Genomic DNA, 26,166 nt, shown 5'->3' with positions numbered 1-26,166 from the left:
TATTTGCTATAACATACTAATCCTCCAAATCCATTCATTTCTGAAACTTGCAGCAAAAGCAAATGTTGTACATTCCCTTTAAGGCTTGAGGGTCAAAGCCTTGGCCTTGGCCTTAAGGGTCAAAGCCTTGGCCTTGAGGGTTAATAAAGCCTTGGCCTTGAGGGTCAAAGCCTTTGCTCCAACATGTCTGACACCCCCCACTCGCCACAATTCCTGGATCCGCCGACTGCTGATGCATGGTCGAGTCACAATAACGCGCCGGCCAGCAGTTACATGAACTACACGTTTTTAAAAGTAAGTAAGCGAGAATCAAGATGGCGGCTGTCTTGTCAAACAACGCTGACATTTTGCTTTGCGCAAATGACATGAAATAACAAGCTTTGCTGCAAATATATCTTGTTATTTTCGTACGATTAAACCATTTGGTTTCATAGATAAGATGAACAGGGGTTGGAGAGGGCGAGGTGGACGACATCCCCGAGGAAATCGTGGATTCCACGGCGGCCCGAATCGAGGGAATCGCGGCGGCGGTGGAGCTGGCGGCTTTGCCCCGCGTGGTGGACGGGGTGGTGCCGGTGGCAGCCACGATGGCGGGCACCGCAGCGAGCAAAGGGGCGGACATGTCGGCGATCGGCCTCCGCAAAATCAAAGATTCCAACACGGAGGTGCTGGAGGACCAATGGAAAGGAATGACTTTCAGGTAGGCCATGGTCATGATGGTGGAAAGTTACAAAACCATGCGAACAAAATTCGACTGAACCGGCCGTGATATAGAGCCGTAGAGGGCGCTGTGCGCGCAGCATGAAATTCAACTTAAGGGTCAACGTGGTCAAGGAAGTAAACAAATGTGACCATGCATGGTCAGATGGTTTGGAAATCGTCAGTCTACCCCTGTTGATTGAGAGATTCGGATCAGCAAATGTCATGAATATTTAATTTGATGGAAATGTTCAATTTTTTACAATTTATAGCCTACCCAGCACATGAACATGATGAAATACATCATGATTTGAGGCCCTTGAGAATGGAAGTTTTTGATTTTGTGTCTACTGCCCACTCCTATGGTGGTGTTCCCTAACGTGGCGCAAATAAAACGTGGTGCAAATAAAACTTGCTTTCATGGCTGTACACATTTCAAGCTATTTGTGTGGTGGAATGTCAGAAGGATACACTATCCTACAAATACTATAGTAGGCCATATATTGTCAGTTATTATGAAAACGTTGAAAAAAAGGAAAATAAGACATGCAAGAGAGGAAAAAGAAGTCTTATTATTTATGGTTCAATGAACAATTGGGAATGACACATCAAATTGTAGTAGGCTTAAAGTTTGGACATTTGTTCTGGAAATTATTGTAGAATATGGTAACCATAGTGGACATTAGGCCTAGAGGTAGTTTAGTATTTTATCATCAATACATTTACATGTGCACACACACACTAGCATGCATGTACATTGACTACATTGTATAGGCCTACATGTAAGTACATAAAATATATTGCTTTATCCCTGGAAAGTAGGGAAATGTGTTAGAAAACATTGATGTACATGTACACGTTGTACAGTATGTTTGCCATTAGTGTTGTAACTTCTGTACATGTGTACATGAAACACACAACAAAATTTTGACTCACTTAACCAAACTCAGTACAGATAAGCAGACATGTAGTTTGGAAATTTAAGTAAGTCCTTCATCATCAAATTTGCCATCAATAGTGTCTGCTTTTGTTGTTTTTCATTTTGTTTTCCTCATGAGTAAATTAGTTTGTGCTGTAGTGTTGTTTTGTTTGTATTTTTATTTATTTATTTTTTTGCTTTCAATGCCTCTGCAAAATCTAATTAATATTTTGATGTGATTTGGATATAACCATTCTATGTAGTTTATTTTTTTATTTTGATGCACTCTTAAACAGTTTGGTACTGCAGAGAGAGCACTTTAAATGCAATTCAATTAATTAATTTGGATTTTTATTTAAAAAAAAACCCAATATGTCAGAGCACAACATTTATAATGCCAAAGAGCATTAAAAGCAGCATTGAGTTTTGCTTCCTAATAATGAAGACAGAGATGAAACTTTTCAGATTTTAATATGAAATCCGATTTCTTTTACTTTTCCAATGAAATTTCAGATTCTTTTAACGATCCCACAAAACTGATTATATAACGATTTTTCCACAAATTCTTTTTTTTTTCATTATAATTTCAAAAAAAGCCCATGAAAAGTCGATGAAAACGGCAAGTAAAAATTTGCACAAGTGTAAAACACCTAGACCAATGCTGATCAGATCCTTTCCCGGCTAGAGAAATGGTTAAATACTGACCTATGACATGGACAAATTCACTGGGTCCCACGTTGATGCGCTGCGCTGCGCTGCACTGCACTGCGACACTGGCAGCTCCGATCCAAGGTCCAATTTCAGATTTTTTTGCCAAGGCCAGTTTCATCTCCGTGAAGAATTTAGTAGCCTTCAGTGAGGTGCGATGCGACAGATGTACAGTTACTTCAAGTCATCTGTGGCGTCTCTACATCGCAAGGTGTCCGTCTCAAAATTTGTCTCAAAGCCGCTAAGTAACTTGCCACTGTACAATTTGTACATACGAAAGGTTTGGAATACAGCAAATTTCTTGTTGAAGTTTTTGAAAGGAAAAATGACCATTTGAGTCATTAAACCCACACCTCTGATTTGAGGATACATGTGTTAACATACCTACATGAACAGACAGTTGTGTTTCACTATACTCACGAGGACAGTGCTTTGTGTTTCTCTTCGTCCCTGTACTATAACACTCTCCCATAAACTAAGCACATAACCGTACGATAGAGGACCGTTTTCAACAAGAGACCTAACACCCGAGGACTGAAAGGATTTGTTGTTCTCCGTTTGTGTGTTGGTCCTCAGGATTATGTAAAACATGTACATAAACATGTAAGCTTCACCGAGGAAAAAACTGACACATATTTTGTTTCCAGCACAATCACTCACTTTACAGTAATATTCTACTTTTCAAACTTTGTTTCGATCAAATATTGAAATATTCAGATTGTGTTGATCAAGTTTTACCTGTAGTTGTGTCGGCCTAAATTGCTTGCACCAGACAGGAATTGCGTGTTCTGCAATTGGTCAGGTTCTGCATACGTGTGCTGGTTGAAATGTGCACGCGCTGATCGGCAATTTAATCGACTGCAGATCAGTATTGGTGTGCCCTGTTGAAAATTGAAAATGTGGTGATCAAGTAAACCATCAAAAGTGACTGCTGACAAGAATGTGTTGCCGATGACAAACAATTGAATCACGCAACTATATCGATAAAAAGATCACCACAGCTGATCTTTCGTCATGTTTTCGAAACTGCTAAATGTTTTTTGAATATTCGAATCGGGAAAATCGTTACACATTTTGATATTTGTTGGATGATAGACTATTCAATTTATGATCAAATACCAGTGTTTTGTTGAGTTTCCAATATAACAAAACAAATGATTGTTATGCAAGATGGTTTAACCCTAACTCCCTAGGCCTTTTTGCTAGGATGTAGCCTCAATCCTGCAAAATCCTCCAATTGGCCTCATGGAAAAATAGCATGTAGCCTCAATCCTGCAAATTCCTCCGTTATTTCTTGAATATGGTCCATGGAGGGGTGACCACTGCCTGAATCCTGCAAAATCCTCCGGCTATAACTGTCAATAGGCTGAGGCAGAGGCAGTGACATCCTGGAGCAGTGCGGAGGATGTCAAGTATAATCAAGGACTAAATTTATGCACGGCTGAGCATAAACAACACAAGGTCCGGCCCAAGACCTTGACACAGTGCGTACTCCGAAATCAGCAATGCACTTTTGCCATGTAACCTCAATCCTGCAAATTCCTCCAATTGGCAAAAAGGATTTTGGAGGATTCAGGGCGGTTAGGGTTAATGTACATGTACCCCGGTATGTATGTGCTTTGGTCCCAACCACCGCCATATGGGGAAGATCAAGTACACGCACAATGTATGATCTGATCCTTCAGATTCATACTATTAAAGAAAGAGAAACAGTGTACCATGAACAAAATCATGGCTGAAACAAAAAGTGAAAATAAATAATTAAAAGGGAAGTTCTGGAAGCATACATTTTCATTTCACTGGTTATTGAGGTAAGTACAAGATTCACAAGGTTTTGGAGTGATTAAGAACAATCAAAGAACGAAACGTAAATTGATCAATATGTTTTTTATTACCATTTTATCAGGACCAGGACGAAGTTATTTGAACAAACCTGTGCAGAAACCAAAAAGGTAGACCCCATGAAGTATGAATTTACATGTAACTGCTGAAATATTTACCGAAGAAGAAAGTAATGCCTTTTTGGGGGAGATGACATTTTGGAGCAACTGATAAAACCCATCGATGTATCTGTGTCATTATACAGACCCCAGGACCCGGTGACAAGAACCCGCCGCATCATCAAGAGATGGGGTTCTCTCAGCAGGCTCCTGAGCAGGATATACCAGACTACCAGTGGCCGCCCCCTGACTACCAGTGGCCCCCGGGCGATGAGTCTCAGCCCGGTCCTGCTGAGGAGAGATTCCCTGAACAGCCTCGCCCTGTGTCGCCCCGCCGCGGTCCACCTGACCAAGATGATCGCAGGGCACGCAAAGAGCAGCCTCCGCGTGAGCCAATTGATATGTTCCAAGCGGGTCCTTCCGACAGGCACCCGAGGCAGCCTCCGGGAATGGAGCAAGGAAACAGGGGTCCTGGGACCCGCAGATCTTTATCACCCAGGCGTGATGTTGGTAATCATCCCTCGTTTGGTGAAGGAATCCACCGAGGTAGACCAGACCGTCACTTGGATGAGGTGAACATTTTGTAATTCTGTTTATCTCTCCATCAGCCTACTTCCACTCCAACTTTTATTATGTTGCATATGACTTCAGGCTTGTGCATATTTCTCCATGAAATTTTATTTAATGTATATGTGATGGAAACCATGAAATTTGACTGAGGAAGTTCACATTGTTGTTAGGGTTCTTGTATTTGTCTTCATGTTTTTAAAATTTGACTGCGTAGGTATCTTAAATATATTGAAGTTCTTTAACTAAAGGTATTTTTGATTTGATGAATAGAGTGTCATCAAAATGTAAATCGTTTTTCAATGTGAATATTTTTTCCAGCAAGCACAGCAGGTTGGTTCTTCGATGGTAGACACAGAGTCATTGCGCATCACCGTTGGCAATGAACTCTTCTTCAGCTCTCGGGCACCCCTTGATCAGAAACCAACCGCTATGGACAGACTTGGTCCGATGGCTGTCGGGCATCCAGTGGGTGCTCAAGACTATAACCAGCATCAGCGACCGTCAAGGTACAGTGAATATGTTTGACAGTGGTCCCGCTGCTGCTCCTCTACTGATTGTGGTGGAAACTGTTGTCAGTTACTCAAGCTGTGCTTCGGAGATATGATGCTTACAATGATTCTGTAGATGTTTCTGGGTGTGTGACAGTGATTTTTTTTTTTTTTTTAATCAATGGAAAAGCATGAAGTAATATAAAAAGCTACTTTTAAAGATTAAAAAGTACCAAAATCAGTGTTTCCATCAAGTAAATGGACAAGGAAGTTATAATTTATTTTCTAGTTATTTTCACAGAACATATTATTCGTGCAGTTTGTAACATGATGCGGAGGCATTATCTTGCCAGAATTATTTCAGAATATTTCCCGATCAAGTATTTGGCTACAGGAGAGATAATAGATACGATTTAGCAATTTATATGTCTGTACAGACCAACTTCAGGCTATTGAAGCTAAAACTAATATTTTTTTTTATTTTATTGTTTTTTTTTTCTTCAAATTTAGCTTGGAAAAAGAACAGCACTATAGAGATACACCTGCTGACCCAGTTGCTGACCACATGCATCACAGTCGAAGCAGTTCTCTTGAAAAGCCCAGATTCGATTCAGCATCACCCTCTCCCAAAGATGGCAAAGCACATGAAGAGATGGCTGCTTCCATGATGAGGGGAACCTCCAGGAGAGACAACAGCAAGGAGAAGGAGATGGATTATGAGCGTCGACAAAGCCGTTATGATGTTGCCAGGGAAGAAGGCAGCAATAGCAGAGAGAGAGGCCAGTACAGATCTCACCCAGATGATAATTGGAAGGAGAAGAACAGAGGGAAAGAAAAAGGAAAGGACCCCGACAGAAGCTGGCGGGATGAGAAACCTATGGAGCCCCCCCGACCCCGAGACCCACGAAGAGATAAAGATTTTTTGGCAGAGAGGAGCAAAAATCCACCTTCTCCCTTGGCACCAAGCGATGTTTCCCCACTCTTCCATTTCCTTGGCAAAAGTGAATCTAGAAAACAGAGCTCTGTAAAGGATGATGACAAGAAGCGTTCTACCTCTCAAAGACCTGGTATACCCCCACCAACTAAATCAAGACATGCATCATCCACAGCATCATCTCATCCGAGCCAAACCAAACCTATTGAGAGTGCACCTGAAGTGATGGAGCCACCAAAAGCATTGAAATCAATCTTGAAGAAGTCCATTCTGAAGAAGCCTAAAGTGGCCCCAGAAGAAAGCAAAGAAGCACCTGTACAGCAGTCTTCACGGAGCACCACTAAACAGTCTCCCACTGCTGCCCCTAGCCAATCCCCAACCACTGCCCCTCGCCAGTCTCCTGTCACTGTTCAAAAACAGCCGCCTCAGTCTCCCCAGCGGGAGCACTTACTTGATCTTCCCAGACAAACACAATCACCCACACCCGCACAGTCGCCCATACCGTTTCAACCTGAGCCGTTGCCCATGTCTAGCCAATTGGAATATATACCCATGGCTGTGCAACCTCAACATGTTCCTGTGGTTCAGCAACATGTTCCTGTGGTTCAGCAACATGTTCCTGAGGTTCAGCAACCTATGCAGCTGCATGACCCTCTCCAAAGTGTGGCTGAGAAGCCAGCGCTGCCCTTGGAACTATCCACTGAGAAAATAAGCAGTTTACTGAGTAGTCTGACTGGCCTTCCCCAGGGAGCAGCACCTGCTGCTCTGTTTGTCAGTCAGAGTGAGAATGTTGGATACCAAAGTCAGAGTGAGAATGTTGGATACCAACAGCAGATGCAACAGCAACAGATGCAGCAGCCAACATTGCAGCCACTACAGCAGCAAATGCAGCAGCAAATGCAGCAGCCAGTGCAGCAGCCAGTGCAGCTGCCAGTGCAGCAGCCGACTGCATTTAGTCAGTCACTGTCTCAACTGCAAATGCCACAACATCAATACCCTGCAAGTTCGCAGCAGCTGCACCCTGACATGTTTCAGCAGTCTAATCCTGTGGTTTCTCAACAGATGCATCACTTGGTACCCCAGGCAGTTTCCGCAGCTTCCATTCAGCAACTGAATCCTATCCCATCACAACAAATGTTTCCCCCATCACTCATCAATCACATCCAGATGTGTCTGCACAGACATATACTGTGTCGTCTCAACCGTCTCATCCTGCTGTTTCCCACCAGATCTTTCCCACTAATACTGGTCAGTCCTATCCAGTATTTTCTCAACAGTCAGCTGCACCTACTCCTACATTGGCCCTAGATGACTTTACAGCCAGTAAGATAAGGGATCTTGCCCAGAGTCTTCGCCAGGGCATGGGTACTGCAAGCTTACAACCCAGCATCCCAACAATGTTTCCAAAAGGAGAACCAGAATCACAATCAAGTTATCTTACACAGATGCCTGGACACACTGAGTATCAGCCTCAACCCATGACCCAACCAGTACAGGAAAAGCCTCAGATGCAAAATATCTCTTATTCAGAGATGCCTCGTCAATACAATCAATCAAACCCATACATGGCCCAATCTGTGGAAAAGCCACCTGAGCCAATAAAATCAACACACACTGGTTTCGTTTCAGTAGATGATGAAGACCGCTTCTTGTATGGTGATGTGGATGAGGAAGAAAAACACAGCCAACCAGACCAGGCTTCCACAGTAACCAAGCCCTCTCAACCTGGAACCTCTGACCCCGTTACCTCAGAACCCAAAGTTGAAGCTCCAAGTGAGGATCAAATAAAGAACATTCTTTCAGCTATTGGTTTTGATTTTGGTCTCGCACAGAAAATTCAGGAGCAGAAGGAACAGAAAGAAAAAACGAAAAGTAGCAAAGCCTCCAAGACAAAGAAACCAAACCCAGTTGAAAAAACAGGGCCAGCTCGTTCCTCTGACAGGGAAAAACTGGAACCTGTGCAGGCAGCAGCTGTACCTGCTATGGAGGATAACCTTAAAGGGTTTGATAAAACAGCATCCTTTCTGGACAGCGGTATAAAACTGAAAACAGATCAAGAGTTGGATGACTTCATACGTGATGCTAAAAAGAATGTCTCAAAACACAAACGTCAAGTTTCTGAGAGTAAAGATCAAATATCTGGTTCCTCGGGAACACGGTCTGACAACAAATCTTCAGAAAGGCAAAAGACACGACCAGAGAAAATTCAAACTCACATGGGCACCCAGAGATCGTCAGTGGAAGACAAGTATATTACAGGACAAGAAGCATCAAGGCATGATTATAGTCAGTACCTTCCACATGAAGTCGCTGACCAGCAGACACAAGAATCTTATCCAATTGGTCAGTCTCATGAAGGACACTATCAGATTTCCCAAGACCAACGGGGGCCTCAGATTAGTACACCGCAGCATAGCCAGCAATACCCACCCATCCAACAGACTGTGCAGTTTGTAAGCTCTGCTCATGATTCCTTTCCTGTGGCTGCTCCCAACGTAACCAGAGACAACCAGAGTTTTCAACCAGAGAATATCTTCATTTCAGTAAACACAGCTGGGGACTCTTCATCGGGCTCTAACCGTGTAGTTCTGCTTCCAAAATCAGATCCAGAAATGACTGAAAGGCAGAGGAGAATACTTGAAATTGAACGTCGTTACCAACAGGGAAGAAATCCAGATGAGGTGAAGCAGATAATTGAGACAGAGCGAGAGAAAGAGCGACGGCTACGTCAGGAAGCAGAAGAACTTATCGAAAAGGAAAAGCAGCGTAGACGGGAGGAAAGAAAGCGTAAAGAGGAAGAAGAACGTAAGCGTAAAGAAGAAGAGGAAAGAAAAGTGAAGGAAGAAGAACGTAAGAAAAAAGAGGAAGAGCGTAAGAGGAGGGATGAAGAACGCAGGAGAAAAGAGGAAGAAGAGAAAAGGAAAAAAGATGCTCAGAAGGAAAAAGAAAGGGAGTTTCAGAGGCTCGTGGAGGCAGAGTCAATAGATGTTGAAGTCTTTCGGGACAAGATAGATTCCCTTGAAACTGAACTGGAAAAACTCAACAAGAAGAATGCAGAAATAAAGCGCCAGACGTACATTACCTCTGGCCACAAAGATTCACTCTTGTCAGAAAATAATCTTCAGCAGGACAAGATCTGCGATCAGTTGAGAGCTCTAAGGCGGAGATTGAACCAGCACCGTGAGGAGGCCGAAAAGAAAAAGGAGAGTGGAAGCAACGAAAGAAGTCGCAGTAGAACACCGGAGAGGAGGCTGTCGAAAGATAGCTCCAAATCTTCCAAGCCTGAACGTTCTTCGCGGGACTCCAAAGAACGCACAATACCCAAAGAAGCTTCAAAAGAGTCTACAAGGACTTCAAGCAAGGACAAGGATTCAAGCAAAGGTCTAAAGGACAAGAAATCAGAGGACCGGCAGGTAAGTGCTTGCACTTCGTGTTTGGGAGGATAAGTGGTTTTCTTCAAGGGATTGGAAGCTGTAGGGCAGCCATTCATTGATCAAATATTGGCTATCCACCTGATATCAAAAGTTTCATTTATTATCTTGTTCCCCATGTACATCTCTTTTTTCCCCCTGTTATTTTACAGAAATGGTGATTTTCCATTCTACAAAGCGTTAAATCTGACATTCAACTCTAGGTTATCCCTGAATGCTTTGAGATTTCAAAATTGGACTTCAAAGACTAGAGTAAATGGGTTCTTTATACGACCCTAAACAATTTGTCACAATTCTCTTTCACCGTTTTCCCCCTCTAAGGATGTGAAGCCAAAAGTTGAGAAGGTGGTAGAATCGAGTGAGAAATCAGACAAGCTGCTTCGCTTTGAGTTCAACTACTACGACCCAGGAGAGCACTGGTGTAAACTGTGTAACATCCAGTCTGGCACCCTGAATGAACTTTTCATCCACTTGCATGCAAAAATGCATGCTAAGGTAAGGTGGCCATGGCATTTCGTAGATTGAATTTAGTTTACAAGTTTTTGATTAAAAGCTTGGAAATGGCTGATTTGATTTGCCCTTTCTTTCAATTTTTTGAATTTATTTTCTCTAGGAATGGCTCTTTCCAAGTGGTTGATGAATCGATGCACAGATTTCTTGGTGTCTTCGTCCTCTTGCAGTGAGAGGGTCTTCGGTGTAAACATGAACTCACTTTTTGAATTTTACAGAGAAACGTGTCGCTGTCCAACTGCAAAGAAACACGATTGACAAATCTGCAAAGGGTTCTGCCACTTCAAGAGAATGTTTCAATATTTTAAAGTCACTGAACATCTGTCGACAATACATTTGTGATCATTTGTTGATGATATATGAGGTACATGTATTTCCAGGAAAGAGATTGTCATCGAAACTCCATCATAATCTACAATCCTGGCCAAATCTCGCTGGGCCTCCAACCCCCCGGCCCCGGTTCAATGTTGTCTCTCATTGCGCGGTGTGTGCTCCATCAGCTGGAGAGAACAACATTGACCGGGGGAGTGGGTGACCGTGGCAGGCTCAGTAAGTGTCCCAACCATTTTGGCCGGGATTGTAGCTAATTACCAATTGTGGCAGATAACAGCAAAGTATTGTCAGCAGTAGTGGGCTTTTTCGGAGTTGAATGCAAACACACTGTACATGTTGCAATCACAACTTAACCTTGAATTTTCCAATAATTTGTTATGTGTAAAAAAGTGTACATGTACATGGATGCCAAGGCAAGTTCAATCAAGGACTGTCCGTTAACTTTTCATTGAAAAGCTAATATTTAAGTGCCAACAATCAATGGAAAAATAGTCACAAAATATGTGCCACTATTGGAAATGAATTTTTGAAAACATCCTGGTTGTATGGTCTCAGATAGACATTGCAGCAACCATGAATCCTAAACTGGTTAAAACTCATCAAACTTGCGACATGTTTTTATTTTAGATGTGAATGGGAATGTCCATGTCAGATATTTTTTGATGATTTTCCAGTTATGGCGTGAATGTCAAATACTTGTGAATGTTTACATTTGTGAATATACATACATGTATTAATTGTGCAGTGCATCACTTGGAAAACCCCCCAAAAATTAGAGGTACGATGTAAACAATTCCACACTAATTTTCTCCATGTGGAAAACTATAAAAGCCACCTCATCGCAAGGTTCAGTATTGTACACCTTGTACCAAATTCTGGCCGAAATTGAACTTTGGAACACATTCAGCAGCAACAGTAAAACAACAGTAAAATTCTACTGACAATGGAAGATGTAGATGATTCACCAAATGTGCCCAACAAGGTAAAAACATTTGCAGCATTGTACACTACAAACTTTCTGAAGAATAGTGAAGCTTTCATATGGATGTCATTCTTTTTTTCTATTTTGTTTTTTTGTTTTTTGGTTTCAAAATTAATTGTGTTGCTTTGTGTATGTTGTTTTTATGGATTCCTGAGTTAAAATGTTTTTCTACTCCTTTTGTTTTCAACATCTCTTTTCCCTTGGTTGCTGGTCTGTGTTGATGCTTGTAACAACCAGAATTGTGACCCGTACGATCGGCCGTGGATGCAAGACACCCTCATGAAAACCAAGAAAAAAGCTGCAAACACAATCGACGCCCCAATTAGAGGTAACCAAATTTGAGTGTGTTCTAAATGCTATATCCATTTTTAATCTTGCACATTTCAGTTATTAACCAGTTCGGGCCAGAGGCCGTGTATACACGCAAAGGTTTTGCAGTATTCGGAACGAATGACAGATACATTTGTAAATACGCAGTGAGCGTGGCCGAAAATATCTATCAGTGATCCGCTTGCAGCGAAATATGAGTGTGCTGCCCGAGGGTGATGGCTTCAATCCGCCTGGCTTGAGGTCCGAGTGAAAAGTAATCCCGTGACTTGTTCCGTTTTTGTCAAAATAATCCCAGCCTGAACTGGTTAAAGAAATTGAAAATTCTAAGTGTCTAGCCAATACTGCTGGAAATGTCACATCATTCACACCAATGCAAGAAATGCCATATGTGGCAGCAGTTTTATTGTAATAAGCATTTTACAAGTTCACATATTTGTAATAAGTTTGCGTACAATTCAAATTTATGTCACAGTATATCAGCATTTATTTTCTGCATTTAAATGTACATTTCTATGCTATTTTAAAGTTTTACCCCGAAAAAGACATATATATTTCAGATTTCTATTTTTCTAGTACAAAGTAAATGTAGTTATTCACTTATGAATGAGACATTGAAAGACAGATTGGTTGTTATGGAACAGTTATTTAAATTATTTTCAAAAATGTTCCGCCCAAAAAAAATAACTGGTTCCTGCCCCTGTCAGAACTGATAATGTACATGTAGGAACTGCGCACCAGTTTCATCAGATGGTGGATTTGTTTTGAGTGTGTTCAAAGGCAACCGATATTAATGCATGTAGGGCCCCCTCCTCCCACCAAGGGTTACACATGCCAAAGATAGATACAGAGATATCTAGTTTAAAAGTTTGTTTGGAGAAAAAAATCAGATATTGATAAAGAACTCAGGTAGTCTATCTTTAGCTTCCCCATTTCACTTGGTGTTTTTTATGCTTGCATCCAGGCACAGAGTTCATGATGCCAGTCAACGGATTCTTCTGCCGACTCTGCAAGGAGTTCTTCGGGGATGGCGTCTGTGCTACTGAGCATCTTAAGACCTCCAAACACAATCACGACTACGAGGTATGATCAACCTTCTAAGAAATGACAGATGTTTACTTCTCCATGTGTTGGCCACTTTACAACAAGTAAATGTGTGAGAAGTGCTGCATGCTGGAATTGAATAGGAAGTGGCAAGTCTGTGGGTACACACAAGTTACCACTTTATTACTAAGCGTAGCAAGAACTCAAACAATTTTTTTTCATTTATGTCGCCTTTTCGGACATCGACAAAGGGCTCTTAACTCATACAGAATACTGGCATGCATGTATTTGCATTTTGTCTGAGATGTGATTCCTGCTTGTTAGTTACAATTTGCTGCCTGAACAGTAATACTGTGATAGTAATGTGGTGCTTATATAGCGTCTTATACCAAAGGTCTCAAAGCGCTTTACAATTATTACCCCTGTACATCAGGCCACGAGACCACTTCTGCAGCAGCTCAATATCAGCGCATATGGCCCGTACCTTCACAGGTACCCAATTTACTCCTGGGTGGAGAGAAGCAATGCGTGACAAAGTGCCTTGCCCAAGGGCACATGCACCACGACCCCAGGCTGGACTTGAGCCCACAACTCGCAGCTTTACCTGCAGACCACGAATCCAATGCCCTTAACCACGATGCCACAGCACTCCAGAGTAATCTGAGAAGACATTCTGTAAAATAAGAAAATGTTGAGAGCTTGTAGGAATAATTTATCACTGTGCAGACATCCTCTTTTGAATGTTGGCAGTCACGAATATTGTAATTTATGTTCAAAGGAAAGGGGACAGCATGGTTTTTTTTATTGATTGTAGAATGTATCAGACACATACATGTACATCATATTTCCTTCTAGAAATTCCTTGAGGAAAACACCTACTATGAGAAGCGCCTGAAGATTGAGAAAGCAGCTGGACGAGCGCAGAAGCTGAAGTTGGCTGTCAACCAAGAGAGGGAGCAGAAACGTAAACAGGATGGAGGCAGTGATCAGGATGAAGAAACCGAAGTGCAGTCCAAGAAGGCCAAGACTGAGGAACAAGACATCAAGATGGTGGGCAACAAAGGACAGAGGGGATTTGGGGTCTTTAACTTCAGCAAAGCTGAGGAAGAGAGCGAGGTCATGAAACCCAAAATAGAGAGTGAAACCGTGAGCCAATCACAGAGCAAGCCGGAGAAGGCACCTCCACCTCCTGACACCAAACCACCCAAGCCAGTTGCACCACCCAAGCCAGTTGCACCACCTGCGCCAGATTCTAGTGCTCCCCAAACAGCTGCTGAAAAGAAAGCAGCCTTGGCTGCTAAACTGGCTCCAATGGTGGGCAAGATGAGGGGACCAGGCTCTAGCAAGTTCCTTCTGCGTAAAACGGCAACCCCAAAATTCCCTCAGCCCAGTAAACTAGTCCCACAGAACGTCTTCTCAGATTCCTCTAAGAAGTCCCTGACCTTTGACACGCTGCCCGTCGTCAAGGACGTCAAGAAAGATGACGGCAAGCAGAACTTACTGACCCAGTCTGACATTGCCGATGCATTCGGAGGCAAAAGTGTTGAAGAAAAACCACAGCCTCCCAGGTCAACAGCCCAAGTGAAACCGAGCACAGTTGTTACCAGATCAAGTTCATATGTTTCTCCTAAGGACCAGTTCAGATCCGGTTCTTACGTTTCTCCTAAGGACCAGTTCAGATCAGGTTCATATGCTGCTCCTAATGACAAAGCTAAAGATAAGTCTTTGCAGCCCAAGCAAATACCCCCTGTTAAACAGGCCGTATCATCAAAAGCCGAGGGGACTGATATATTCGGACCGGCACTCCCGCCACCTCAAAGGGTGTCTCTTGAAGACATGGACGAGGAAGATGTCTGTGTTCCTGGGATGGATGATGATATCCACGCTGTACCAGATTTTCTACCCAAACCGAAACCCCCACCACCTGTCTCCGCCACCACTTCTGCACCTGTTTCATCTTCAACATCTGCGTTTGCATCATCAACAGCTAGCAACCTGTACAATATATTCTACAAGCCTGATGACTGAAAGAGCAAGTATCAGAGGGTAAGAATAAACATAACTCAAATACAAAACATAACATTTAAAGCTATAGTCCATCATTTGCAGCTATCCGAAAAGTAACTGGCGTAATTATTGTTGACAAACAAACTTGGTTGAAAGATAATAACGGGGCTAAACTCCCTGTGAAATTATTCTCTCTGGCAAGCCGTCATTTTGAAGAAATAAACGAAAGAAGGCCTTTCCAACGGTGCGTCTTAAGATGCACCATTCAAAATTTCTGTTAATAGTTCTTTTTTTATTTGCAAAGTGCGCGCAAGCGTTGGCACGACACACGCCCGCACGGTAGCTATAATTCGTGGGATCAGTGCGTGACATCGCGTAACTTCAATCGGCTCAGTGAGAACGTGTCTCGGACGCTGAATCCAGGCCCAATTCATTACATGATTCTGCAACTTTTGATTTGAAATCGAGATCCTAGAATGCTTTTAATGTCAAAATATACAGCTGAAGCTGAGCTGAAACTTAATCAGGTTAGTGATTCAGCACCCTTCTTTAGATTTTTAACACTTTTGTTGCTTTTCAAACGAACAAAATGCACAAATTACAAATGATGGACTATACCTTTAATACAATAGTTTGGTGCTAGTCCAAGATGAACAGATGGCTGGATAGGTTTTTTTCTTTCAAACTTATTTTTTCTCCACAAATGGAGTCTCACCAATTCTTTGTTTTAATTTTATGGGAGGTGGGGGGGGGGGATGGAATCATCTTTTGGCTTGAATGTCATCACAATGTACTACAAGAGATGATCTTGACGGCCCAGAATACGAGATTGCTTCAAGTGTCGTTTTGTTCAACTGATGATAGGGGATCCCCTTTCTGATCATATCATCTGCAGGATACATGTACAATTGTACATTTACACTTTTTGCTTTACCGAAGGGTGGGACCTGAACCCGTAACCTCTGCATATTGACTTAGTGTCTGAAGAAATTTTAGCCCTTTATGACTACTTTCAAGAGCCCAAGTGGGAGGGAGACACGGACTGTACACACTGGTACATGTATGGTATGAAATAATCGAGACTCGATTTGCTCTGAATGTGCACAAACCCATAGCGTTTTCGCGTGAGCATCAGGCACTTACAGCATTGCATTCAAATGTCCCTCCCCGTGGTCTCCCCCAACTCTCACGTTTTAAAATGTTGCTGGGCATGTGTCTGGAGTCCACGAAAGGAGGATATCTATCTCCAGGATCACACAAAAGATTGTGTATTAATTAAGGGTATGATGGTGGTCAGCACTATGCTGGGCATTTCACCAGCTGAGAGCAAACCCATGTTCGTTAAAATCATATTTTTTATAAAATAAAAAAACCAACCCCTTCAATCAATTTTCGAGGGCAGACTGGTTGTCAACTTGTGGAATTTGAATGGCATAATTGTATTGGTTATTTCCAGACAAGTGTCAAAACGGAGAACACCGTAGACCCCTTTTTTAATGTGAATATCCAAAATACATCCCAGCCATACCCTAGCGTCACTGATCGTCACTATTAGATTGAGATTTAATTGTGACTTTGAAATGATAATCACTACGCGTGTACACGCATGTATAAACGTATGATTTTCACTTTTTTGAAGTGATACTCATATGTTCTCTATCTTCATTTTTATCACAGGAAGGACAACTATATGAAGTTGCTATTGGATTCCTCATGACGATCAATTCCTTAACCCAAACTCCCTAGGCATTTTTGCTAGGATGCAACATGAATCCTGCAAAATCCTCAATAATCATCCGTTATTTCTTGAATGTGGTCCTTGACCACTGCCTCGATCCTGCAAAATCTAGCAATCACATAGGCATAGCTGGTGACATCCTTGAGCCGTGCAGAGGGTTCCAAGTATCATCTACGCTTAAATTCATGATTGGCTGAGCATTAACAACACAAGGTCCGGCCTAAGACTTTTCTTGCATAATGTAATCCACATGCACGTACATGTAATTCGGTGTTGCGCGGCAAGATGTGATTTGTAAAAGTCATTGAATTGAAACGAATTCATTGATGCAGCAACCTTGCAGTTACTCGGACGGAAAGCTGAACCTCGTGCTAAAGGACAGGAACATCAGTTTTATTGTTTACTTCAATAGGTACCTGCTGGACTTGGATCGAGTACATTGGACTAAATGTTGCCGATAGGTAGAAAAGTGTTAATTTGTAACATACTTGGAATCTTCTAGCGACATTTGAAAACAAAAAAAAGTGTTGTTTTTCTGCAGGATTGATATTTTTTTTAAAGGTTATGTCGTTTGATACATTTATGTTTGTCTTTTAAAGGTAAAGGTGTTTCTATGATTGTTTTAAAAGATTTTTTACCCATGAGTCCTCAATCGGTATTATTTTATTATTAAACCCCATTATAAAGATGTGTTCCACTTTAACTCTGGACTCTATCTCGTTGGTTTTGTAATTTTATATGGTAATATGAATTTGGCAATGTTGTCATGTTGTTGTATTCACGTGTATATCCGAATTGTAAATTGAGGGTGAATTTCAGTTTTGATCAATGGAAGTTTACATAAACGTATTGTTAACACAATGTTTGCCTCACATGTCTGTGAATTTCTTCGAGTCTACAATGGAGGTGAAATATGTAAAAGTTTAATAACTTGCCTGTTTTTGCGTGTTAAACATTCATGTGCACACATACGTAAAAAAGCATACTTCGTAATTTCAAAGATTAAACAACCTCCTTGTGTAAGAATAAACATACACATACACGTATGTACGCTTTTCTGGTTTTCCCCAATTATTATATGCAATTACGACGAATGCCCTAATCCTGTTTAAAATCCTGTTTATCTTAGATACAGATAGAAATGTACCCATGATATCGAGACAACGCCATAAGTGATGACGAATAGTTTGCAGTGTACATATTACATGAATACATGTACATGTACAATGTACGTGAACATTGCATTTTGCTTTTCAGCTTATACAGAAATGCACACCAAAACTGCGAAGAATTCGCACAGAAGGGACAGCATTTGTATTTGCTGTGCACATGTATCACAGACGCGGACATGTTCTCGTAATTGTACATATTTCATTGTTATGCCGTGTCAAACTTTCAATGTACCTTAATAATCATGTGTCGAACCTGTGATTAGCAAAACAGTTGTTTTTAAAGGATGTTTTATGCATTGAAACGAATTGGAGTACAATGTGAAGGGTTATTGACCATGCGCAAAGGTCACATTTTTGTGTGAGTAAATGCTGGTCTTTTTTTCAAGCTTTGAAAGTCGTTTTGTACTTTTTTCTTAAATATTTGCAGCTGTTCGTGATCAGCATAAAATAATCAATTGAAAGTTATTAAAGTGTTGACACAGAGACAAAAGCTAATCAGGCCTTAAACGCTTTGACGAAAATAGTGGGTACATGTACCGAGATCTCTGAGAAATTTAAATCGTTAAAAATACTCTGCCACTTGTCAGCGCGTTCTTTAAATTGCTCTTCATTGAAAGTACATGTACTTGAAATCTGGAGAAATATGTAAATATTTATTAACTTCAAGTAGTGTTGTTAGTAAAACATTTTTTTTATAATTTAGGTTAACTGAGCTGAATGAGAACCATCCTGATGTTTTTATGTGTTCGTGCCATTAAAAAATAATGCAGTCCACAATGTTTAAGAAACAAAACTTGCATCATTACACTTTACTTTTGCATTGTTGGGCTGAGATAGTAGTGAGTGTAGGCCTACTATTATTTAATTTTGTCGACCTTCTATAGCAGTTACTTTTGGCTTTTTTAAACCTCGCTCTATTGCCAAAAAATTATAACCTCACACACTGTAAACAAAAATAATCACAAAACCATTCGTAAAGCTTTGTATTGAAGTACTGGAGGATTGTTTTTTCCTGATGTGTGTCCATACTCCAGTCATAAAGCACTGAAAAGACAGATGGTCAGCTTACCGGGCTATACCTGGTGTTTCTGTGCGCACATCCAATCTTGATGAAACTAATTCTAAATTTGTTTTGCAGATTGTGTATGCAATAAAAGAAGAATAATTTGGAAAGAGTAAACGCTGTTTCCCGGATTTCTTTAGCTTTTGCGTCATTGATTCCCCACAACGCACGCGTTTTACCTAGTGCCGTGTCCGTCATCATGGGCGTCAATCAATGGGGGGGGGGGACATGTCTCCCCCCCCCCCCACTTGTTTAAAGTAGGAGATATGTATGGTTTGTCTCCCATGTAGCCTATATTTGATTATTAATTACTCGAAATCACCCAATCTCGAAATGATTTCTAAATGATCTTTTTCCTGAAAAAGAAGGAAAAGAAAATTGGTTGAAGTGGTCAGAAATTGCCTCAGATCGCGCCACAGAGCATCCAGCATCTAGTAAAACTGCCCCTTGATGGCACAATTTTATTGGTGCCCCGCTCACAACATTACAACTGTGCCCCTCCAAGGGCAAATCCAGGAATTTTGCAGGGGGGGGGGGGGGGGGTCATCAGCAAAACATTCTGAATTGTAGACAGCTTTTTTTTCTCCGGACCCTTGGCTTCCGAAAATCAAATGGGGGGGGGGGGGGGGCGCCTCGTACAATACTTTTAGTGTCGGCGCTGTTCAAATCCGACTACATGTACATGTAATAATCCCTAACCAAGCTGGCTCGGAGGTAGTTGTGCACTGGCGGACATTATATTACCATTATAATTTTTCAGGGTTTCACAGCATGGGGTAGAGGGGGTGTCGCATTATTTTTAAGGAACTTCTATGAATTGGGTTTTTTGTTTTTGACACAGTACATGGGACCCACTCTCCCTGGATCCGCGCCTGTTTGCCGATGGAAAACAGCGCCCTCTCAATGGAACTAACAGTTACATGTATTCGGAAATGAATTTGCTTGTGAAAGAAACATGCGCACAAACTTCGTAATCTTATACTGGTGTTGCTCTGCTGCACATGTATCGTATCATTCTAAGACTTGTGTATCGTTGCATATGGCCTAACCATGGAGGAAGGAATAGCCTAACTCAACCCAAGACGTACGTATTGTATAGTGTAAATTGTTGCATAACAATTTGTTTAGTAACCGCTAACTAAAGACTGCGGTTTCTCTTTTGTCGTTCCAAACAAAAGACTCTTATTTCTCAACAACCTGCACGTGTCCTCGCTCATTAAGACACATTGGTTAGACGATGACTCCAAGGTAACCGAGTGGCCTAACGGTTAGATACGCTGTTCACAGTAAGCGGGGCCCCGGGTTCGAATCCCGCCGGGGTCATTTTGGTTTTTAACGTACGCATTCAGCCATTGACTATAAGAGATTTAATTTCCCATCGTAAATCACCAACAGTACCTTAGCTTAACCGGTAAGCACTGCTGCTGGTACTGTCCGTGAGTTCCAGGTTGGCGCCTTCGTACAGGTTCAGGGCACGTACTGACCACTCGGGGGTCAGGGCTTAGGGTGCCGCCCTGTTCCTCCCTTAGCTCTTTGCTTTTACATGGTGCCTGGCCCTCCGGGGTTATATGGATGGATAGGGAAGGAAGTGTGTATTGGTCGGGGACGCCGAGACCCCGGAAGAGAACTAAGGGATATGCTGGGGCATTGTTATGGCTCAGACCGATCCCTGAAAGCTTGACTAGCACATAACTTTTTGTTTTATTCATCACAGACACTTGCAAGTATTAATTCACGGAATATTTTTTACGCTTTTTTTTTTAATGCAGGAAAGAAACAAAAACAGTATCCGCATTAAGCCTATAATACAATCTGCAACAAAATTCATTGAAATATTAAGTGAAAACATGTATTTTGGAACCGTATGTATTATGTGCATTTGATAAAATTATTTAAACTTGAAGCTTAGCATGGCGGATGAGATTATAAAGCTTGCGGGTAAGACAGTGTGCTCTGTCCGTCGAGTTCTACACTCAACCAACCGGTTCTTTTCAGAACTACATGTACACTTCCTCCATGAAGAAATTTCCTTCCACATGGTGTTACCCGCAAAATTTATGTTTATTTAAAATTATGAATTTTTGTTTATTGTTTTATTAATTTGTGTGCTGGTACTGTCTGCGAAGTCCAGGTTGGAATCTTCGCACAGGTTCAAGGTTTGTGGCCGTCCACTTGGGGGACAAGGGCTTAGGGTGCCACCTTGTTCTAGCGCAGATGGGGGGGGGTGCTTCAAGGGGTCAAACCCCCCCCCCCCCCCCCCCCAGCTCCGTCAGTTTTTCCATAGATTTTTTTTGAAAAAAAATATGCTAACGGGCCCCGCCCTTCTGTTCTGAAACCAGAAAACAATTATACTGGTATTCATAATACGCCAGTGCCAATGGGCCCAAAATACGTTCAGAGCCTGCTGAGTTACGGGGTATTCGCCTCGGGTGCTATGCGCCCCTCGGGTGTTCAAAACGTCATGTCAAACATCACAACGCTCAACAACACAAACAAGTGGTGTTAATAATCGTACGTCGGATTTGAGCAGCGCCCCCAGTGGAACTATGGTACGCCCCCCCCCCCTCCCCCTCCGATCCCCGCCTATTGATTTCACGGAGGCCAAGTGTCCGGACAAAAATACTGCCTACATTTCAGCATTGATTTGCTGATGAAACACCCCACCGCAAAAATTCCTGCCCCTGTTGGCCCTCCCTTTTGCATGGTGCCTGGCCATCGGGTTATGTACAGGGAAGGAAGTGTGTGGGCTGGGACCGCCGTGATTCCTGAGTCCTTTGATGGGAGTCGGTACATGTACTTGTAATGGGCTCATTGAATTGGGTCATGTCCGTACACCTCAATACTTTAATTTTTAAAATTAAAGAATACTTTAATTTTTAAAATTAAAGGATTTATAAAACAAAGGAGGTCTGACAGGATTGGTGTACGGTGGCACATTCACAATCAGAAAACGCATGGTTTTCATGATATTTTCCACAAAAATGATGCATTATAGTTATGATTGGACATGGTTAGATTGGAAAGTGAAGATAAGCCCAAAGATGTCAAGTAGGCCTGCTTGCAAATTTGTTGACATCCAAACCTCCGCTGAAAATTTGTCAGTACGAATTTTCAGAAACAAACTGCACGACTCTTCATAGGATTCCAAACACTGTAATTTGGGTCTATTATACAGTCTTTGAGGTATATACATGTATTTTAAATATTCGTTTTCTCTAAAGGCGGAAAGCAGACGTTGGACTGTTTGTGCAACTTGGATAAAAAAAACCTAACTCTGCAGATTGACTGCAAAATCAATTACCTCAGTCATCTTCTATGCATACCCGATTAGTTTTGCATTGGAGCATTGAATGAAAAGTAATTCCAAGATGAGATTTGAAGGTTTGCATGGTGGAAAGATACCAAGACAAGATAAGTTTGCGGTAGCACCATGTGAAAAAATCTCTTTTGTGAGTATGTGTGGTTCTGAAAAGAACCGGAGGGACTCAACGTTTCGAACAGTATGCTCCTGACGACGGGCAGAGCATACTGTTCGAAACGTTGAGTCCCTCCGGTTCTTTTCAGAACCACACATACTCACAAAAGAGATTTATTCACATGGTGCTACCGCAAACTTATCTTGTCTTAGTAATTTCAAGATGACTGAGACAATCCGTCGGTTAAAAACTGCGGTGTTCCTTGCGCATACAGCGATCACGGGCTAATGCATTTATTCCAAAGATGTTGAGTGCGCCCGCCATAGTGACTGGCAGCCCTGAGTCATGTCGGGTTTTTATTTATTTCCAATGGTTTTATTTGATCAATCTGTAACTTCATCAATCCGTTACAACTTTGTTGACGCGTGTTGAGTAACAACAATAATACGATGGCGTCATATGACATACGACGATAATTCGTCATGCATGTCGAGAACGCTTATTTGGTAAAGATTGTGTGTGTGTGTTTGTAAGTAGCAGTACGTTTATTTTTAGACAGAAAGTAGTAGGGCCTATGTCCGGTTAGCCTTTCGCCAAGGCCATCGTGGCTTAACTTGTCTGCATTAGACAAAGTTGCGAAACTCGAGGCGACTGGAGCGGAAGACCAAACACGCGAGTGGCGAAGCCACGAGGGCCTTTTCCAACTTGTAAAGAATTTCTTATGTTTTTCTTTTTAATCTCGAGATTTGCTACCCCAAAAGGGTAGCAAAATTCCAACCAATCATCAGCCTTTTAGTGCGCGTGTTGCTACTATACCCAGACGCGTCGACACGCCCGGATGCTTGCACAAAATTTAAAAACAAGAAATGTGAGTCTAGTTTTCCACGAGATCATAATCGCGTAATTGTTCTTACATTATCTTATTTAAATTTTACTTATGAAAGTATTTCAAGAAATTATTAAGTGTATGAACTTATTTTTCATCTGAACTTACAGTTATTTGCTCTTACGTTTTCCTTACTCACCCTTCTTTCACAAATGGAAGCAACTAGGCAAAATCCGCGTCAGTGTGATAACCTTTCAGCACTCTTCTTATTTGCATAAAAAACTATGAATAATTCAACAAAATCAAGTTGGAAAAGGCCTCGTGGCTTCGCCACTCGTGTGTGCTGACTTAATCTTTGCTCCAGTCGCTTTGTGCCTTCGCAGCTCCGCCGCTCTAAGCCACGATGGCCTTGGCGAAATGCTAATGTCCGGTCCTTTCGCGATGTTGTGAAGACTAGGAGCAATGACCGAGGCTTCAATACTGTCAGCGGCCGTTTTATGAAGAGTAAAGCAACACCGGAACGAGCCAGTCAAGTTTCAACCTGTCCAAATGTGCGTTGAGGCATGCGGTTTCCAAATATTAAAAGTCGCGTCGTGCCTGTACTTTTGAGATGCATGACGCCCTCAACGTTTGACGACTCTTCAGAGTCTGTTACCTGCCTTGTTTGATTGGTCGGTGAGGATATGGAAGCAGTGATAGGGCGGCGGGATGCATGGATGATTGCGTCGTTGATCCGAATAGCCAGCGTGCGTGATAGTGCACATCATCAAATGATGCGATGGTCAAAAGACTGGGAAATTAGCAGTTGCGGGCAATCTGCGCGTGGAAAGGAAGCGTCTGCACCGATTTGTGGAGAATTTCCTCGGTGGTAATGTTCAGAGACAACTTACACAATACACGTGGGTGGCTTTTCTTGGTCATTTGCTGCGGAGTCACAACCACGGTTCGTGTGCTCACAAGCTGACACTGTACCCGTAATTTAAGGACGTTATCAGCGAAAGGCGCACGGAGATCTAAAGTGTACTACTTTTCCCCGGTGAACCGGGAGAACCTGAGAATATCGAGGGGCACGCAAACTTCAAGTAACGACTCTTCTTCCCGCCTGCCGACGATCGGATGAATGTTCCGAAAACTGAAATTTTTCTTCATTTATCACTACTGCACTTTCCATGCAGATGAAGTAATCAAGAAAATAATACACGCGCCATCTCAAGTAGTACTTCCATCAAGGTGAGATTTCGTTAGTTGGACAACGGGCTTGTCTTTTCCCCTGCAAACGTGAAAACGATTTCTTGGTTTCTATTTGGTCACTTCAAAGTGAAAACCCAGTGTTTGTAAGGTCCCCCGTTTGTAAGCAAAATGGAGGCAAATGACGCAATGGGTTGGGTACCTATGTATTATAACGACACGTTACCGAACGTAACCATGACTGGTGAGGTGGAGATGTTTGTGGAGATGCATCCAGTCTGGATCGCTACCATGTGCGTCTTCTACATCGTGGTGGGATTCCTGGGCGTCTTTGGTAACTGCATCGCTCTGGTGGCCCTGGCTACGACTCCCAAGCTTCGTAACACCTGCACGGCACTCATCGGCAATCTGTGCGTGACGGACCTAATTACCAGTCTCCAGCTGCTGTTCATGATGACTCCAACCCAACTCCTCAAAGGTTTCCCCGAGAACTTGCCGCTGTGCACGGCGGTCGTGTACCTGCCCACCACCACCTACAGCGTGTCGCTGACAACTCTCATGTTCATCGCCTTCAACAGGTACCTCCTGATCACCCGTCCGCGCACCTGCTACCGGGCCTGCTGCGGTAGCAAACAGGTGGTACTCATCATCGCTCTGATCTGGCTCATCAATTTCATGATTTTCATCCTGCCATCTATCACCGGTACACGGGAGGTGGTTTACGACCGCGAAGTCCAGGGCTGCCACGCCGAAACCAACTGGTTGGTTGGCACAATCATGATGTCCTTTTACGTCGTTGTTCCTGCGTTCGTGGTCGTACCATTGCTGTACGGGTTGACCATCTGCGCGGTGAAGGCCAGCCACCGGCGGGTGCACGCCCGTAGCACTGCCGGTGGTGTGGGCGAGCAGCCCTCGGCGCTCCCGCCTGGACATGACGGGGACGTCAGCTTGGTCTCCACCGTGTCGAACTCCGTGAACAACAATCTGGACGATAACGCGGCGAGGCATCCCCGCTCCATCAGCAAGCGAGATATCAACCTGACCCGGCTCCCCATCCTGATTTTCATTGTCTTCGCCGTGTGTTGGACGCCACAGCTCATTAACCACATCTGCAGTCGCTTCATGAAAGTATCCGTCTATTACCGTAAGGTTGCCTCGCTCTTTATATGGGTCAACTGCGCCATCAATCCGTACCTGTACGCGTGGTCCAACCGAAACTTCAGACAAGCTTACCGGAGGATTCTGAAGAACTTGAAGTCAAATTGCAAGGCTAGACTCTAAAACAAAATTATATGGCTAGACTCTTAACCATTGGGTTTATTGATAAAAAAAGACATGTTTGTTATGAAAATAGAGGGCAAATTTATAGTGTGATACAGCCAAGTGTGACGCACAAGTGAACAGGAAACAGACTTCACTTTGCTATGGGCGTCAAGAAGCCTCTTCACGACATGAGCAGGTAAAATGCTGTAAATCATTGGGGTGCTGTGGTCCAATGGTTACGGTGTTCGACTCGTGTGCCGTGATACATGGGTTCGAATCCTGACCGTAGGAACATGGTGCTTGTGCTCTTGATCAAGGCACTTTACCATTATTGCTTCGTCCTTCGGATGGGACGTAAAGCCGTAGGTCCCGTGTGTTGTGTAATGCACGTTAAAGAACCCAGTAACACGTATCGCTAAGAGAAGGGGTTGCCTGCCCCGGTGTTTCTGGCAGCAGCTGCAATGTGCGCCGCACCACCTTGTAAACCATTATAAGATGCTACATAATGGGTCTCATACTTCTCATAAACTTTATTTACCTTTCTTTAATAATAGACATAATCGCCAGCGCCTTGAGAATCTAATTGTTGGTAGATACGTGCGCTATAT

General features: G+C 42.6%; 1 protein-coding gene and 1 pseudogene across 1 annotated transcript; both read left to right on the top strand.

The window, feature by feature from the left end:
- Positions 1-297: 297 nt before the first annotated feature.
- On the top strand, positions 298-18,982 carry LOC119741288 (annotated as a pseudogene).
- A 4,889-nt stretch (positions 18,983-23,871) lies between these two features.
- Positions 23,872-25,785, top strand: LOC119740490 (G-protein coupled receptor 84-like). The gene has a single exon (XM_038215812.1). The coding sequence runs from the start codon at positions 24,467-24,469 to the stop codon at positions 25,574-25,576; it is 1,110 nt and encodes a 369-aa protein (XP_038071740.1). The 5' UTR covers positions 23,872-24,466; the 3' UTR covers positions 25,577-25,785.
- The last annotated feature ends 381 nt before the right edge of the window (positions 25,786-26,166 follow it).

Source organism: Patiria miniata, unplaced genomic scaffold (genome assembly GCF_015706575.1).
Source record: "Patiria miniata isolate m_02_andy unplaced genomic scaffold, ASM1570657v1 HiC_scaffold_5, whole genome shotgun sequence".
Lineage (NCBI taxonomy): Eukaryota > Metazoa > Echinodermata > Asteroidea > Valvatida > Asterinidae > Patiria > Patiria miniata.
The sequence above is the reverse complement of the archived record's forward strand: the minus strand, read 5'-3'. Positions and strand labels throughout refer to the sequence as shown.